Genomic DNA, 18649 nt, shown 5'->3' with positions numbered 1-18649 from the left:
GATGTGGATGAAGCATATAATAAATATTGGCAAAATAGAGCAAAAATTACATGTTAGCCATTTGTTTGCTTTATTAGGCCTTTTTAAAATGGACAAATAATCCCACATGGTTGTAAATTAACATCAAACCTAACATACATACATATTTATACAATACTATAAAATACACTGTTATTTGATTAAAATATGCCAAATGTTTTAATATTACAAAACATTTTTTTTTCAATAAACTATATGAAAAAGGAAATGCAACCATGTCCGCCATATTGATTGTCAAAAGAAAATCATCTCTAGAAAATTGCATTGCCAGCAAGTCATAACTAGATTTATTGTGAAAGAAGATTGCAAACTATTTGCATGTACGAGTGCTCTGCTAGCTTAATTAAGAATAAGTGTTGAATAAATAAGTCTGTAAAAATGCCAAATTCAAAGGAAATTGTTTCCCAACGAAAAATTGCAATTAACAGAAAGGTCCTTTTTTCATCTGTATTATAATCAAAAATGACAGATTTCAGAGACAATGTACGCCGTGCACGAAAGAATCGGAAGGAGTGAAACATTTTCAGTAGTCCTAAAAATGGCCACTTCCCTTATGGCGGTCTCTAATTTCTAGCATTCTTGATTATAATATACAAACAGAAATGTTTACTCAAACTAATATTGTTCAGTGGTATTCACTATTTGTAAGAGATTTGAATCGAATGCATATAATACTTTTTCCAAGAATTATACATACATACACATACTATGTGTTTATATGCATACATGTGCAATTATTGCTCATCAACGGAAACTTATTTTTTGGTATTACTCATAGTATTCACACGCCCAACTCAGTCGGGCAATTTTCTGTCTTCCGCTTGATATAATTTTTCAATTTCTTATACTTTATATTCGCGCGGTAAACAAAAATATTTTTAATTAGGCACCTTTTTATCCTGATACCCCTTTTCCTCCCTATCTTTCCCGACTCAACGAAAGTTTCTTTTATATACAGGGTCTTTGGACACAGTCCTACCCACATGCTGATAATTGCTACGTTTAAATACCAGTCTTTATTGTGACCCATTCACATTTTCACAGTAGTGACGATATTATGAAAACCATGAATCTATCTTGACAGTTCTTGCTCTATCAGTGGATATGAACATAGTGAAAATGAACAAGAAGAATCTCACGACAGTCGGGTCTAAGTGAACAGAATGGATTTTTATCCGGCCGAAGACTGTTACCTAGGCACGACTTCTCGAAATTATTAAATATTACAAGAAAGATCTATGGGGTAGAACCACTGAGAGCCTGTTTCGATATTTGTCACGTTATTTATATGATTCTTGGTAAGGTCTGTAAGCGGAAAATATTTCTATATATTTGTTTTCTTTCTATATATTTTATAGGCTGTGAAGAAATTCAGATCAAAGAAAGTTAATGAACGAGAACAACGTAAAATTAATATACAAAGGTTACAATATGAAAATAACAATTTAAATGAACTGATTGAAAAAGAAAAAAGGGAAATACAATTAATTAGAATTCAGCTATATTTGCATGACATAAATGAACCAAGTACAATCAGCGACGAAGAAGCTTCATAAACTCCTGCATCATGATCATCTGTTATTTATTATATTTATTTAAAATTTAAACTTACAATGGTTTGAATTGTAAATATTTTAATAAATACTTACTTTTGTATATTATATATATGTGAGCTAAGTGCAACATTATTTTTTATATTCAACCCATATTTATTTCATTTGTTTTGCTTAGGCCACTCATAAAACTACACTTTGGTATTAACACATCTGAATTATTGGATTTTTTTCTACTCATCAGTCTCATTTTTTAAATAAAAGTGACATAATTAGGACAAAATAAGAACCCATAGGAGCAGTTACATATCTAATTTTAGAATTAAAGACGATTTGTTAACTGGTCGCCTAAACACCGTAAAACATTTAAAATAAGTTTACATTAAAAACTAAAATTAACATACATATTTATTTCCTAAGAAATCAAATATTCTCCCTTCAGTGTGTGAACATAACTGTTAATACACTGCATGCATCCCTGTAAAATTTTTTGACGTTTTCTTTATTTCTGCTATTTCTCTTTGGCTTGACGTTTTCATCCTGGTATTTCACAATTGTAAGTTTTGCTGCGTATTTTCATTTGGTGTTGGTGATTTGTATTCGATTGTAAATTTATTATTTTGTCCATATTGGTTAGTGCTTTTAACGTTTTCAAATTGAAAATAGTATAACCAAAGATAAAATGCCAGCGAGGAAGAAGACTAGTGGTGGCGGTGGAAACACATCAGACGCATCCAAACATGATGATGATGCATACCGAGAAAAAAGACAAAGAAACAACGATGTAATTATTTAATAGAAATAACAATTTCAATGGAAAATACATTATTGCTAAATGGTGTGTAAATTACAGGCAGTGAAGAAAACACGACAAAAGTCTAAAGAGACTGCAACAGAACGTAAGCGCAATGTAGAGCGACTCAAAAATGATAATATTAAGTTGGAAGCCTCTATTAAAGAGGTAAAGGAACATGTAGAAACACTTAAAAGTTTGCTATTGGGCAATGTAAAGAAAGAGGAACACGAAACATTTCTGCAAAAAATACTTAATGAACCTACAGACGATGAGGATGACAGTATGGATGGCACATGACTTAATAAAATTACCATAAAAACGGCACGAAAGAGATTAAATGCTAATTGTTCGTATGCTCGGCAAGATAGTTATTTTCACATGCATCCTAATGTGATTGGAGTGCAAATTAAAGCCACTTTCATGAGTTATCAGTTGGCAATAAATTTATCTAACACTTTTCTAGATATATACAAAATATGTAAAATATATATGTATGACTATATGACTATAAATTCATTAAAATGGATGTGTTAATAGAAATATTATTAAGCACTACAGGTAAGCAGTTTATGTATTAAATATATTAAACTTACCATCAAATATGTCGAGTTTTCCTAAATGTAATGAAAATACTTCGTCCATGTTAGTTGAAATACTGATATTTAGTCAGCGTTATAATGTAATCGTATTTCTGAGCCGTTTTTAGCCGCGAAGTGTTATCGGTGCGCACTGACAATTATAGATAGTATATCACTGATAACGAACGAAAATTTAACACACACATGTTTAACGTAACGAGCGCATAATAATACTGAATTAATAGAAGCTATCCAATGTTTTGGCAGCGTTAGCACTATGTCTATTCGTTTAGCACACTTTTATATCGTTTTCTTGCTTTCTGTTCATATGTTCTTATATTTCTAAGCATATGAAAACAGAATAATCAACAATTCAGCCGTCTTACCGTACTCAATTGATTTATTGCATTTATTGTTTTGCGGTTAGGTTATTTTTTCACAGAGTTGAGCGTTGCATCTGATAAACGGCGAATAACATCTGAGCATGCATATGTATGTTACATCGAATTGCCTTGTTAATAAGGATCTATAACAAAAATTAATTAATTAATACACATAATATTTTGTTAGAACCACATACAATTTTCATTTTTATATTAAATTGTGACTTATTGACTTATAAATACAATGTTTGCCTACTTTGTGTTGGTAAACTGATTTACCAATGAGTTGGGTAGTTTTCACGTATGTATTTCTGTATATCTGCATTTGTGACTACATGAAGTCAATGATTTGTAGCACATTTGTTGCTTTTATCGCCATTATACATATATGTATGTATGTAGGTATGCCGTCGACATAAGCTTAATGAAATGCTTCTGTTAATCTGATAAATATGAATTGCTCGAATCTACTGACCATACTTTGTTATTGCAGATTTAAATCTTTTCATATGAGTATTATACTAGAACACGAATATTTTAACAATAGTTGATAGATACACTGATTTTATGGTCCGGAGAATTCAATTCGATCAAACTTGGTGCACATTTTTGTTGTGATTTCTTTTTTAACTAATGTATTCTTTTTATAACATACATATGTAATAAAATATATTTTTGTGTTAAATTAAGGTATTAAAAATATAAGTACATATTCAAAGTTGACGCTTTCTATATCCGGTCGATATGTAGGCCTAAGAAACAATACCATCAGCAGTACAACAAATTATGCATTTAGCTGATACAAAGTTGCACACAAACATTTGCAGGCATATTGCAAAAATTTGGTTGCACACTTGACATTGATTTTCACTATAAAAAACCTTGAATTAGTAAGTTATTTTTATATCTACCATTTGCACATTTTCTTTAATTTAATTTCTGTAGAGACTAGAAATGAACTGTATTTGTTTCCACCATACACTAAAAATAATGGAAAAGGAAAATCGACAAGAACGCACTCATTGGATCACCAACCGTTTGTCTATGCCAAAGCAGATGTACATACGTGTGTACTACTAACATGTAATGTGACATACAATGTTTTGAACAACTGTGCATGCGTCCACATACATATGTTTATATGTAAATATGTCTCTCAATTAATAAATGCACAAACAGTAGCGCGGGCAACGTCAATAGCCACAACAACAATATTTACGACTTTTTGTACTCTTTGACAACGACGTTGAAAACAATAGGATATGCTACAGTAATCCCGACCCACTCCGCTTTCCTCCTCCCGCGTTTTTTATATTCTTTGTTAGTGGTTTGCAAAGTTTCCGTTCTATACTTTTGACTTGCATATATATGCATATGTACATACAAGAATACATATGTACATATAAGGAGTGCATTATAATATATAAATAAAAATTACTAGTTCATTGACAGCAATGGATGAATACTTACTCTTATGTAGTATATAATATAAATGTTTTTATCTATTTTAAATAGCTAAAAATTGGTTTATAAAATGTTCTAGTTAGTTTGCTAGCAGTTTATTTGAGAAAATCAATTTCCGGGTACCACTGCTTGCACAATTTACCTTACAATGATTGCTTACAAATATATACATACATAGACGACGTATATGTTGCATTTCCCTGTACGAAGTGGACATAATATAATCTATTTGTTTTTATATTATTTGAAATAAAAAAATACTTTATAAATTTTGTATATTTATAAAAATTTTATGTAGAAATAAAAAATACACGAGCTATAACTTCAATATAGCAACACTCAAAGCTGAGTTTTAATCGACTATTATTTTACCACAAATACATACATTCATCATGATATTTTAAGATTTCCAAAGCATCTTCGATAATTTTATGAAAACAAATAACATTAGATTTTTTTTGGAGGATTATGATTATAAAACAAGATTATTGCAACCATGAAACATCTACTTTACATAAAAGTAATAGTTTGTAAAGGAAAATTTATCGATAAATCACACTCATGTTGACCGATATGATTCATGATCGTTGTGTACGATGTAAACATAAAAAATTATACGCGAGTAGACCAGCTCAAGTACAGGTACACTATAGTCCATGCCATAGTTTTGTTTAATTGATTTGAAGTTTAAAAGTAAATTTTAAACAGTAATAAAATTTGGTGCAAATAACTAAGTTGTAAATAACTTCGTTATATTCAATTTACGTTTATTTGTAAAATATATGCGTGCTCGTTTGTACGTATAAAACTAGCAATATACATACGTATTTCAATGGATCGAGAGAGTATTATGCAGAAAATTGAGGATGGTGTTTATGAACTGTCAGAGAAACGGAGAGGTAAAAGCAAAACCTGGAATGTTTTCGCGCAGATAAAAAAGGAGGATGGAACGCTTTTAAATGATTTTGTATCTTGCCGCAAATGTTTGCGCCTGTACAAATTTAGTAACAACTCAACGTCAAATTTGAACCGTCATAAGTGCTGCACACCACAGGCTAGAGAAGAGACCTTAACTAATGAAGTCCCTGTCAGGAATGAAAACGATCTTGAGGAGGATGTAAAAGAATGTCAGGAGTTTTTTTCTGTTTTTACTCCCGGTGATCCTCAAATTCCCGAGGTAAATACTTCTTATTTTTGAAGATTTGACTTTACTCATATTTTTTTCGAATATTATAGGCTAACTCACATCAACCATCACTTTGCAACAACGATACCAATGCATACAGAGCAGTTGAAAATCAGAATACACCTAAACGAACATTGATGCACACGCAACAATTGGATAGTCTGTGTGAAATGGTAAAAATTGATCTTCAAGATGCCTCAGATGAAATTTTCTTTGAAGCTAAATGGAAAATTTTGGATGTCCTACGTGAAGTTCACCAAAAAAAGCTAAAATAATGATTGACTTTAAGTAAGTCCAGACGGTTGCGATGTTACATATAAAGTAAAGCATTTATGAAAGAGTTTAATGAGCAACTGTAAAGAAGTTAAAACATTCATAATAATATTGGGGTACTAACATTGTTAATACGTTTATAATTTAAGCATAATACTTCCGTTAAAGTTTATATACACAAAATTATTTTTTTTTTTATGATTTAGAATATTAAGTTACATGTGTTAGTATGCCAAATAGCGAAATGATAATATATCTTCGCCTAAATTAATGTTTTATATTATGTTTGCCAATAACTAATTAGTTTTCATTTATTACAAAAATAAAATCCTTTAATTTATAGATGATTTTTTCGAATTTTTGTAACACAAAAAAATTTAATTAATTTTTCTATACTGCACCCAAATATGGTGCTTGTATGTACATGTATATGTTTGCATACATAATTTTAATATTTTCTCTATTTAGTGCTTGCAATTAATCTTGAAATGACTTAAATCGTTTTGCTCTTAAACGCTCTTGAATAATGTTATCAAAATATAAATATGTGTATAATATACGATTTATGTACTTATGTGTGTCTCTACAGCGCATTAGTATATAGGTCAACAAGTAATCTACTTGCAAAATAGGTTGTGTTGACTCTGAAAATCGTTTGCGGTTAAGCTGAATTACTACAAATTTAAATAGAAATTAACTGGACAAGTGCACAGTAGCGATCGCGTTCTCATTAGAAAAATGGAATTGAGTTTGTTGTTTTCAAACTCGTGGTTGGTAAAAAATTGGAAAATTACCTTGGCCGCGCTATTAGTAATAGCTTTTGTAAATTTTGTGCGCTATATAAGTAAATTGCAAAGGTATACGAAAATATATAAATTTAGTAAACACAGGAAAACATTGTTGGACGGCGAAGAATATGTGGGTGGTAAGCATGTTCTTATAATAAAATAAATCGCTTATTAAAACTTATTTGAAAATTTCAGCTGATTTTAATAGCAAAGGGAATAAAAGGGCACATGATGACACTACCCCTAACAACAGCTATGTGCCAGCACTAAAAGTAGAGAAACATGTTCCATTTAATGGGGCAACAGTGACTATTCCTGGCGGTCCAAAACAATTCTATGAATTAGCTAACAATCGTCGAAGTGTACGCTCTTATAGCGCTAAACGAATTCCGCCCCTTGAATTGATCGAGGAATGTATACGCGCTGCTGGTACAGCACCAAGTGGTGCACACACCGAACCATGGACATTCTGTGTGATTAGTGATCCGAACATTAAACAACGTATTCGTGAGATAATCGAAACAGAGGAAGAGATGAATTATGCTCAACGTATGCATCGACAGTGGACGGTCGATTTGACTCCATTACGTACAAATCACATCAAACCTTATCTTACGGATGCACCTTACTTAATTTTGGTTTTCAAGCAAATATATGGTTATTTACCAAATGGCGAGCGTAAACAACATTACTACAATGAGATATCGGTAGCAATAGCCACAGGGATTTTACTATGTGCATTACAGTCGGCTGGTTTGAATTCACTGGTTACTACTCCCTTGAATTGTGGACTTGCCCTGCGTATGTTACTCGCTAGACCGGAAAACGAAAAGCTACTCTTGCTACTACCTGTAGGCTATGCCGCCGATGACTGTGTTGTGCCAGATTTGAAACGAAAAACTCTTGAAGAAATAATGCATCTATACTAACACATTTACATAGAAATATGTTAAATAATATTGAACAGAAAAAAATAATGGGTAAATAAAAAATTATTATAACTTTGAAAAGTACAAAGACAATTTGTTTTGTTGCTTTTACTATTATTTGGTTTGCATAATACTAAACATATAATACTATTTTGTGGCTTACTGTAGCAATTCATTGTCAAAATCAGCTGATGACATTTTTAACCAGAAGCAAAATAAAGAATGAAATGATAAATGTCATTGAAAAAGAATATATATATTGACAGTGCATCGGCTGACATTCGAAGTTGCAACGAAGAAGTATGCGAATGGGAGGTGAAAAGACATTAGGCATTTTCAAAATAACTATGCAGTGTGTCGGCATAGATAACTATCTATGCCAAAGCAAATGTACATACGTGTGTACTACTAACATGTAATGTGACATACAATGTTTTGAACAACTGTGCATGCATCCACATACATATGTTTATATGTATGTAAAATGCCTCTCAATTAATAAATGCACAAACAGTAGAGCGGACAACGTCAATAGCCACAACAACAACAATTACGACTTTTTGTACTCTTTGACAACGACGTTTAAAACAATAGGATATGCTACAGTAATCCCGACCCACTCCGCTTTCCTCCTCCCGCGTTTTTTATATTCTTTGTTAGTGGTTTGCAAAGTTTCCGTTCTATACTTTTGACTTGCATATATATGCATATGTACATACAAGAATACATATGTACATATAAGGAGTGCATTATAATATATAAATAAAAATTACTAGTTCATTAACAGCAATGGATGAATACTTACGTTTATATAGTATTTAATATAAATGTTTTTATCTATTTTAAATAGTTAAAAATTGGTTTATAAAATGTTATAGTTTGTTTGCTAGCAGTTAATTTGAGAAAATCATTTTCCGGGTGCCACTGCTTGCACAATTTACCTTACAATGATTGCTTACAAATATATACATACATATACAACGTACATATATGTTGCATTTCCCTGTACGAAGTGGACATAATATAATCCATTTGTTTTTATATTACTTGAAATAAAAAAATTACTTTACAAATTTTGTATATTTTTAAAAATTTTATGTAGAAAAATAAAAAATACGCGAGCTATAACTTCAATATAACTGCCTATCAAATTATAATCTTAGCCAAATGTATCGCACATTGATTAGCAACACTCAACGCTGAGTTTTAATCGATTATTCTTCACATACATTAATTATGACGAGATATTTTAAGATTTCCAAAACATCTTCGATAATTTTATCAAAACAAATAACATTAGAATTTTTTTGAGGATTATGATTATAAAACAAGAATATTGCAACTATGAGACATTTGCTTTAAAAAAAAGTAATAGTTTGTCAAGGCAAATTTATCGATAAATGACACTCATGTTGACCGATGTTGATCATGATTGTTGTGTACGAGGTAAACATAAAAAATTATACGCGAGTAGTACCAGCTCAAGTACAGGTACGCAATAGTTTCCTTCAATTGATTTGAAGTTTAAAAGTGAAATATTAAGCGGTAATAAAATTTCGTGCAAATAACTAAGTTGCAAATAACTTCAATTATATTCAATTTAAGTTTATTTGTAAAATATATGCGTGCTCGTTTGTACGTATAAAACTAGCAATATACATACGTATTTCAATGGATCGAGAGAGTATTTTGCAGAAAATTGACGACGGTGTTTATGAACTGTCACAGAAACGCATATCAATGGATTATCGAGATAGTGTTTTGCAGAAAATTGAGGATGGTGTTTATGAACTGTCAGAGAAACGTAAAGGTAAAAGCAAAACCTGGAATGTTTTCGCGCAAATAAAAAAAGAGGATGGAAGCATTTTAGATGGTTTTGTATGTTGCCGCAAATGTTTGCGCCTATACATATATAAAGGCAACTCAACGTCAAACTTGAACCGTCATAAATGCTTCACACCGCAACGTAAAGAAGCGACCATAATAAATGAAACCCCTGTGACAGTCGATAACGATCTTGAGGAGGATGTAAAAGATTGTCCGCAGTTTTTTTCTGTTTTTACACCCGATGAACCTCAAATTACCGAGGTAAATATTTCTTATTTTTGAAGATTTGAATTTAGTCATATTTTTTCGAATATTATAGGCTCGCTCACATCAACCATCACTTTGCAACAACGATACCAATCCAGACAATGCAGCTGAAAATCAGAATACGCCTAAACGAACATTGAATCACACGAAACAATTGGATAGTCTGTGTGAAATGGTAAAAATTGATCTTCAAGATGTCTCAGATGAAATTTTCTTTGAAGCTAAATGGAAAATTTTGGATGTCCTACGTGAAGTTCACCAAAAAAAGCTAAAATAATGGTTGACTTTAAGTAAGTGCAGACGGTTGTTTCATATAAAGAAAAATTTTTATAAAAGAGTTTAATGTGCTGTAAAAAGATAAAAAGAAATTATAATACTATTGGGATACTAACATTATTTATAAGTTAATAATTTAAGCATAACAATTACGTAAAACTTTATATACACAAAATGATATTTATTTGTTTGTATGATTTAGAATATTAAGTTACATGTGTTAGTGTGCCAAATAACGAAATGATTATATTTCTTCGCCTAAATTAATGTTTTATATTATTATCATTATATGTATATCATATATTACTATTATCACAAAAATAAATTGCTTCAATTTGTGAATAATTTTTACGAATTTTTATAACACAATAAAAAATGTTGTAATTAATTTCTCTATTCAGCAGCCAAGTGCTTATATGTACATTGTTTCTTGCAAATGTATGCAAATAATCTTGTAATTACTTTTAAATAAACACTCTTGAAAAATCGTATCAAAATGTAAATATGTATGTCTCTACAGCGCATTAGTAATGTACTTAGATTAACAAGTAATACTTGCAAAATAGGTTGTGTTAACTCTGAAAATCGTTTGTAGTTAAGCTGAATTACTTGAAGTTAGAATAGAAATTTACTGGACAAGTGAACAGTAAAGATCGCGCTCTTATTAGAAAAATGGAATTGAGTTCGTTGTTTTTAAACTCGTGGTTGGTAAAAAATTGGAAAATTGCCTTGGCCGCGCTATTAGTAATAGCTTTTGTAAATTTTGTGCGCTATATAAGTAAATTGCAAAGGTATACGAAAATATATAAATTTAGTAAACACAGGAAAACATTGTTGGACGGCGAAGAATATGCGGGTGGTAAACATGTTCTTATAATAAAATAAATCGCTTATTAAAACTTATTTGAAAATTTCAGCTGATTTTAATAGCAAAGGAAATAAAAGGGCACATGATGACACTACCCCTAACAGCTATGTGCCAGCACTAAAAGTAGAGAAACATGTTCCATTTAATGGGGTAACAGTGACTATTTCTGGCGATCCAAAACGAATTCCGCACCTTACTTAATTTTGGTTTTCAAGCAAATATATGGTTATTTACCAAATGGCGAGCGTAAACAACATTACCACAATGAGATGTCGGTAGCAATAGCCACAGGGATTTTACTATGCGCATTACAGTCGGCTGGTTTGAATTCATTGGTTACTACTCCCTTGAATTGCGGATTTGTCCTCCGTAAGTTGCTCGCTAGACCGGAAAACGAAAAGCTGCTCTTGCTACTACCTGTAGGCTATGCCGCCGATGACTGTGTCGTGCCAGATTTGAAACGAAAAGCTCTTGAAGAAATAATGCATCTATACTAACACATTTACATAGAAATATATTAAATAATATTGAATAGAAAAAAATAATGGGTAAATGAAAAATTATTATAACTTTGAAAAGTTCAAAGACAATTTGTTTTGTTGGTTTTACTATTACTTGGTTTACATAATACTAAAAATTTAATTTGGAAAAAAATTTATAGACCATACGGCGTCAGAAAATTAAAATAACTACAGACCTATCGTTAAAAAGATAACTAAATTTACTTCCTTAGCTTTTGGTTCCTATTTAACATTCTTTCAATTATTATTACTTTTTTGTTATTAATTAGTCAGAGTGTACGTTACTAAATTTGTAACATATAATACTACTCATATAATACTATTTTGGGGCTTACTGTAGTAATTCATTGTCAAAATCAGCTGATCACATTTTTAACCGGAAGCAAAATAAATAATGAAATGATAAATGTCATTGAAAAAGAATATATGTTGACAGTGCTTCGGCTGACATTCGAAGTTGGTGTGCAACGAAGAAGTAAGCGAATGTGAGGTGAAAAGGCATTAGGCATTTTAAAAATAACTACGCAGTGTGTCGGAGTGGATGTCACGTCGTCTAGTTCGTACATCTTCGTTAGTGTAAATTTTAAAGAAAATCGGGAAATTTGTTAACAAATAGATTAATTTAATATTCTTTAACGAAAAAGCTCAATCGCGTGTGCGTAAACATGGTTTGCCAAATTTGTTACTGAGCAAAGGTCGGAATTCGTGTTCGGTGAAATCGTATTTGGTGCATAGATAATGCAAGTGAGTGTAAGAAAATAAACGAAGGCTTGGGTAAAATTAAAGCTTTAAAATTCCTTGAAGGGATTAAATATTAAAATAATAAATATTTCAAGTTTAAGAAGTAAAAATGTTTAGGCTGATAAAAGCTAAACTGAAGTGCAGTTCGAAGTGAAAAATATATAAAGTGAAATTTTCATTTTTTAATTTTTTATTGCTATTTTTTATTCTCTTTTGCGCTGTCATCACCATTTTGACAACTCTCCCATGCTTTGAAAATATTGCATATGTGTTGGAATGGCGTGGTGTTAATTTCTTTGTGTGTGGTAAGGTGGTGAATTCGCTTGCAAACGGCTGCCATCTGACGAAAGCGACAAAGCGCAAAATAGGCGCGTGTAGCTTGCAATTAAAGTTATTGAGATAATTAAATAAATGTACTTTTCGTGAAAATGAATATTTATATTTTATAGCCTTTAGTTTTGTGAAAAATCGGTGCCCCGGACTTAAAGTTAAGTCGCAAGAAGCGGCAAGAAAAGCAAGTATCTTTGCTAAATTCTAAATATTGATACTGCGAGTATGAATGTATGGATTAACTTCTCAAATAATTATAGGTGAGTTTTAATAACAGCAGCTGGATAATTACACTGTGGGTGGAGTTGTCACTTGTGCTTATATGCATATATATGCTTGGATGTGTGTTTTGTGTTGATAAAAGTTCGAAAGAAGTAGTGAGAGAGTTTGTAATGACAAGAAAGTGACACGTCTTCCCCAATTGGAAACAATCTTCTCTGATTACCTTTTTGTATGGCATTTAAACCGAATAATCGGATTATCAAGCAGACAAACACTATTAAATAAAATGTTTATATATTTCATAAAACTATTGAAATTTAGAACGCTGAAATTTTTATTTAATTTAAGAATCTCCAACAGTATTCAGTAAAATAAGCTAAATGTTTTACAAAGTTGTTAAATAATGTGATAAACAATGTAGGCAGATGTATATAAAATTCACATATCGAAGTATTTCTTCATATTATACTCTATTTAAATTGTTCTTTACAGATTACTGGAAGTTTTGAAAAAATGGGAACAACTGCAAAAGTGCTAACAACAACAAATACTTTTATAAAATCAGTGGCAACTAATGCAGTATTTGCCTTGCAAAGGTACGCGTCAAGTTGACCGTAACTATTAAAAACATTTCAACGCGCTAGCGTAATACCCCTCCCACCGTATTTTCTTCTTTTGAATATTACCAAAAAATCTTTTTATCATCGAAAACTGAAACATGATTCTCTTTATTTTCCCCAACATTTATAAGTTCGTTGTGAATTAAATCAATCGTGGAAGATTTTATGTACATACATATTTTTAGTGCGACTAGCTTGCCATTTGGAAAATAACCATCGACTGTCAAAAAGTTGAACACGATTAAATGTCACAATTGAAAAATTAAATTCATAAAAACTTTAACCACAAATTCAGAACAATTTATACAAAACTCAAAAACTGATCTTTCCAATATACAAGTAAACAAACACATTACAACCGCATATTTTACAAGGTGTTTGGCGTAATGAGTCGTTATTATACCAACAATACTGGCGGTAGCAGTACCAAAGCCCTGAATTTAACCGCCAGTGCCACTGTTAAAAAGATGGGCACACGACGACAAGCTGAGCACGAAAGCGGTTTCTATGAACAGAGTACGGATGATACACATTTCACTGGTAGTGGTGGTGGTGGCAAGCGTACCCGTCAATCTTCTGCCGAGCAGCACATGAATGGTGGACGAAGCAAGCGTCAGAAAGTAAACATGGGTACTGCGAATTCCACAACGCTGCCAGTTGGCGCTCATATGACTATACATAGCCAAAGCAAGTACACAAGACAGGGTGCAATTACAACTAATAACAAACAAGATCAACGCAACCAATACTACATCAATAACAATAACAATGCGAGCAAACGTTATGCACAACCTCAAATGCCTCAACAACAACAACAACAATCGCAACATCAACAAGTCAGTAGCTCGACGTCAAATAAAAAGACAACAGCTAGTAACAACAATAATAATAATATTAATAATAATAAAAATAATTACTATGTGCAACTTACTGCAAAGATGAATGCATTACCAGTGGCCGAGACTATCGAAGTGCCCGACAGCAGTGATAGCGATAACGATGACAAGGCTAATAGAAAAGCTAATGGTGGGGGCGCCAGTAGTGGAATGCCAACACTTATTGTTAGTGGCAGTAGTAGCAGTAACAGTAATAGTCAGTTGGCTGCCTCCCATTCACAACAACAGCACATTCAGAACAAATACAAATATGAACAACAACACCACCAACAGCAACAACAGCAAATGAGCGTCAATGGTGCAAGTAGCAGTGGTCAGGTGTCAAGTAAAAATAGGGAAAGCAATCGCAAAGCCGAACTCGCTAACGGTAACAACAATGCGGAATTAGAACGTATGCAACGTGAAATTGAAGAAGTTACACAAGTCCACACCAAATGTAAGTACATTTTACGTATACATATTACTTAGTTTATCATGTAATTAACAAATTTGATATGAAGTCGGGGGGTAGATATCTAAAATATTAGATGTGTTTGCTGATATATTAAATTAGAATATGTTAAAAAATTAAGCAATTGTGATCATATGTACATACAAGTTAAGCAATATATAGTGCGTCTCTTTTTATAAAAACTTAACGAATTTATGGATTTGTTAGAATTTTTTTATATTTCGTTTTAATTTTGCACTTGATTTTCTGCGAATTAAGCGCATAGGCCGTCAGCATCGGGCAGCTGGCGTATTTAAGTGGCACAAGGCGATTTTAATGTCATCACGTCTATGTAGCAATTAAAAAACGACAATGCAGCATATCCATATGTATGTATGTACGACGAAACAACTTATATATAGATATTTTTATATATTCACGTAGTACATACTCAAACAAAAATTTAGAAAATAATTTTAAATTACATTATCTTAAAAAGTGACTTTTACGTGATACCAATTATGGAAAGTTTTGAAGTTCTGGGATTGACAAAGCAAAAACAATCAAAATAATTTAAACAAAAAATTAACAACTATTTAGTAGTGTAGTGATAATAATAATTTCTTTTCCAGGTGGTATTTTGTTTATCCATTTTTTTTTCTTTTTTCATGTAATTTTTTTTTAACCTGTTTCAACAAGCAATGTCACGTGCGGTATTTCTTTGTATGTATTTACATTTACGTAGTTATTTATGTACTTGCATACGCAAGTCTGAACGTATTCGATGTTACGTACACACTTAAGTTTGTGGAGCATTCTAACAGATTTCTTATCGATGCGTGTGTGTTCATTGGCATTGAAAAATACTTACATACATATGTATGTACATATTTATTTTCAAAATATAGTACCCCGGCGGAAAGTTAACTCAAATATGTACAATTCATTATTATAGAAAATCGTTGCAGTACCAGTTAAGGCTCGTCCTATTCACCCTTCAAGCGATTTTACAATATTCTGAAAGCTTTCAACTAACCAACTGATTAAAATCCCTAAAAACCACGTTCAAAATGTATCTTATTTCGGTTATATAGAGAATTTTCTAACGAATTTAGTTTTTGTCTCTATCTGTGTATCTATATATGTACATATGTATACACTTGTGAATGTATGGTAGGTTATGTATTCGTATGTGCTAACTATGATCAACATAGTACATATGTTTGTATGTACAGTACATTGTTGTTGTTGTCGTTAGTAGAAGTAGCATTTTATGCTATCTAGTTGCAGTATAAAGTGGTATGTAGCGAGTTTGTCAGTGCGTTGCTCGCTTTAATGTTGACTGCTTTTGGCTATTGTTCACTTTTATGTAGGCGGGCGGTGTTGTTGTCGGCTTTTACATATGTAAGTATGTACATACATATATGCTAAGCATTGCAAAAGTGGAGCACATGCTTGTAACCTTGACATATTTAATGCAATTTTGCATTGCAATTCGGATGTTAGTTGCACGAGTATGCCAATGTCGCTTGACAAAACATATTTCAAGAGGGGCACTTAAATAATACAGTGGTGTGAATGTAGTAGTGTGTTACATTATGTACGTACATAGATATGTATTTAGTCAAAAGGTTGACTTTCATTATGTTATGGAAAAATTATAATGAATAATAATTTATACATACATAAGTCTCTTCTTCAATAATTCTATAGCATATTTTTATTTTTGGATTTTTCCGCACTACTGGAAATGAAATATTACTAATATTTTCCGGTTAAATTGGGTTAAACAATCAAAATAACAGCTCTGAGGCGGATAAAATCCGTTTTGTTGTCTTACGTCTTTTTTGCCTTTCAGTTATTATGCCCTACCAATTTATTCTGTAGCATTAGTAATTTTACGCTTTTAATTACAATGGTTGTAACCATTTATAGATCTGGTGATTGAGCTGGCCAAGCCATTATATCGACACCATGATCTGAAAACCAAGTTTTCTTTATTCAAAAAATAGGTCCGAGACAACACCATGAAAAACAGCCACGAGAGTCGGGTCTACGTAACCCGAACGGACCGGCTTAGAGTTTAAAGGAATCCAAATTTTGAATGAAACGTTGATTATATTATTACACTAAATTATTAAATTTAATGCCTCTTCAAAAAAAATCATGCAAGTGTATATAACCGTTTTAATAAAATTTATATTTTAATTTGATTATATACAGACATACATATATGTATGTATATGTAAGTACTTTAATTTTTAGTAAATCAATCATGCTTAGAAAAGCAAAACAACAGGTGTTTTTGCTTATGCTAATCCGCAACTTGAGCAACACCTAAAATGAAAAAAAATCCGCTTGACAACCAATACATTTGTCCCTACATATGTATGTATGTATGTATGTAATTTCATACACAAACATGCATTTTAGCTAAATACTATGATTCACACTGTTGACACATCAATAAAGATATACATAAATACCACTCGCACTCCCAATTAATATGAGCGTCCATTGTATACTACATGGTAAGGTGCGTCATAGGATAAGTGTGTCGTAATATCAAAATAATGAATACGTCATCGCTTGCAACAGTAGACGTCACACTCAAATGCCACACCTGCCCGTCAGCCAATACAAATATTATTTTTGCATATTCCGCGGCGTTTCTTTTCATTTTCATTACTATATGATTCCGACTCTCACCGTCGCCACGTGCTTAACCTAATTTCCCAACACACCCACCGATCGACGTATGTACATACATATGTACGTACATAGATGCATATGTATGTACATACATAACAATTTATCTACGTTGTGTGCTCGAGTACTATTTCTGTTATTTGTTTGCTCACGTTCAAGCAGACACGTAATTACATACACACCTACATTCTAAGTATGTACTCGGAAGTATAAGCCATATAGCAAATGGTACACAAAGTTATCTATGCATGTATGCATATGTACATATATACTAACGTATTTGGAACAAGTTACCGCGTCCAATTCGTGTCGTGACCTATTTTATGTTTAAAGCAATCAAACTAATATTTTCACTATTTTTAATGAGAGATATTCTTTTGTATATGTCTGGCTATGTGCGTAGAAACAAATTTTTTTTAAGGCTTCTTAATGGAACTTTCTCTTTTTTTATCTAAAAAAATTCAAATATTGTATGTGCTTACATATGTATAAATTAATGTTTTTCTTAGATTTTTGGTAATTTTTTAACACATTTCGAAATTAAAACAAGAAAACACGGTAACTTCGACTACTTCGCTGTAATACCCCGTGAAGTGAAGGGTTTCTTATAGCATGAAGGGTATAAGAGATCGCGTTTCGTGAAAACGATATATTTCTACAGCACTCTGCAACCAAATTAGACCAGCTCTGAACAACTCATCAAGGCACCTCATTTGTCAACCTTTTCCTCTCTACATACGAGCTTGCGTATATATGTAGGTATACGTATACTATATGTACATATTTATATTATGCTCCCCTATTCTCGTCATTCATATTTCTAAAATAGATTTCGTCACTTAAAAAAACGAAAATTTGGTGTGAATACATACATACATATATACAGATTGAGGTGCATTGAGAATTTCCGCACACAATGGTTTTCAAACACTTACTCTAAGATTAATTGCTTT

General features: G+C 31.8%; 4 protein-coding genes and 1 long non-coding RNA gene across 35 annotated transcripts in view; 4 read left to right on the top strand and 1 right to left on the bottom strand.

The window, feature by feature from the left end:
* Nucleotides 1–1724: 1724 nt before the first annotated feature.
* LOC126761011 (uncharacterized) lies at nt 1725–9236 on the bottom strand. 20 transcript variants are annotated; one of them, XR_007667288.1, is made up of 4 exons: nt 4261–4362; nt 4059–4101; nt 2982–3492; nt 1725–2293 (listed from the first exon to the last, which is right to left on the bottom strand). It is a non-coding gene; the product is annotated as an uncharacterized LOC126761011 (long non-coding RNA). The 20 variants fall into 20 exon arrangements; XR_007667304.1 differs by lacking the exons at nt 4059–4101; nt 4261–4362 and adding an exon at nt 9219–9236; XR_007667289.1 differs by lacking the exons at nt 4059–4101; nt 4261–4362 and adding an exon at nt 8931–9013.
* On the top strand, nt 2275–2910 carry LOC126761010 (CCAAT/enhancer-binding protein gamma). Its single transcript, XM_050476872.1, has 2 exons — nt 2275–2376; nt 2446–2910. The coding sequence occupies exons 1-2, from the start codon at nt 2275–2277 to the stop codon at nt 2683–2685; spliced, it is 342 nt and encodes a 113-aa protein (XP_050332829.1). The 3' UTR covers nt 2686–2910.
* Nucleotides 5468–6555, top strand: LOC126761009 (uncharacterized). Its single transcript, XM_050476871.1, has 2 exons — nt 5468–5990; nt 6050–6555. The coding sequence occupies exons 1-2, from the start codon at nt 5646–5648 to the stop codon at nt 6272–6274; spliced, it is 570 nt and encodes a 189-aa protein (XP_050332828.1). The 5' UTR covers nt 5468–5645; the 3' UTR covers nt 6275–6555.
* On the top strand, nt 6840–8082 carry LOC126761008 (iodotyrosine deiodinase). Its single transcript, XM_050476870.1, has 2 exons — nt 6840–7197; nt 7256–8082. The coding sequence occupies exons 1-2, from the start codon at nt 7011–7013 to the stop codon at nt 7987–7989; spliced, it is 921 nt and encodes a 306-aa protein (XP_050332827.1). The 5' UTR covers nt 6840–7010; the 3' UTR covers nt 7990–8082.
* Nucleotides 9237–12258: 3022 nt separating the features above from the next.
* Nucleotides 12259–18649, top strand: part of LOC126762180 (chromosomal serine/threonine-protein kinase JIL-1) — a 37155-nt gene continuing 30764 nt past the window's right edge. The window contains exons 1-4 of one of the 12 annotated variants that reach the window (XM_050478733.1): nt 12259–12492; nt 12800–13079; nt 13534–13637; nt 13847–14993. In XM_050478733.1, the coding sequence (XP_050334690.1) occupies nt 14048–14993 (946 nt within the window). In that variant the 5' untranslated portion in view covers nt 12259–12492; nt 12800–13079; nt 13534–13637; nt 13847–14047. The other 11 variants (XM_050478732.1, XM_050478731.1, XM_050478725.1 and 8 more) reach the window with 11 other exon arrangements.

The sequence above is a fragment of the Bactrocera neohumeralis genome, chromosome 6 (genome assembly GCF_024586455.1).
Source record: "Bactrocera neohumeralis isolate Rockhampton chromosome 6, APGP_CSIRO_Bneo_wtdbg2-racon-allhic-juicebox.fasta_v2, whole genome shotgun sequence".
Lineage (NCBI taxonomy): Eukaryota > Metazoa > Arthropoda > Insecta > Diptera > Tephritidae > Bactrocera > Bactrocera neohumeralis.
The sequence above is the reverse complement of the archived record's forward strand: the minus strand, read 5'-3'. Positions and strand labels throughout refer to the sequence as shown.

Bases quoted from the DNA above. Each gene is read 5' to 3' on its own strand.
- LOC126761009 (XM_050476871.1), top strand. From the start codon at position 5,646: ATGGATCGAGAGAGTATTATGCAGAAAATTGAGGATGGTGTTTATGAA. The intron at 5,991-6,049 runs GTAAATACTTCT...CGAATATTATAG, and splicing joins GTGATCCTCAAATTCCCGAG to GCTAACTCACATCAACCATC.
- LOC126761008 (XM_050476870.1), top strand. From the start codon at position 7,011: ATGGAATTGAGTTTGTTGTTTTCAAACTCGTGGTTGGTAAAAAATTGG. The intron at 7,198-7,255 runs GTAAGCATGTTC...TGAAAATTTCAG, and splicing joins CGGCGAAGAATATGTGGGTG to CTGATTTTAATAGCAAAGGG.
- LOC126761010 (XM_050476872.1), top strand. From the start codon at position 2,275: ATGCCAGCGAGGAAGAAGACTAGTGGTGGCGGTGGAAACACATCAGAC. The intron at 2,377-2,445 runs GTAATTATTTAA...TGTAAATTACAG, and splicing joins AAAGACAAAGAAACAACGAT to GCAGTGAAGAAAACACGACA.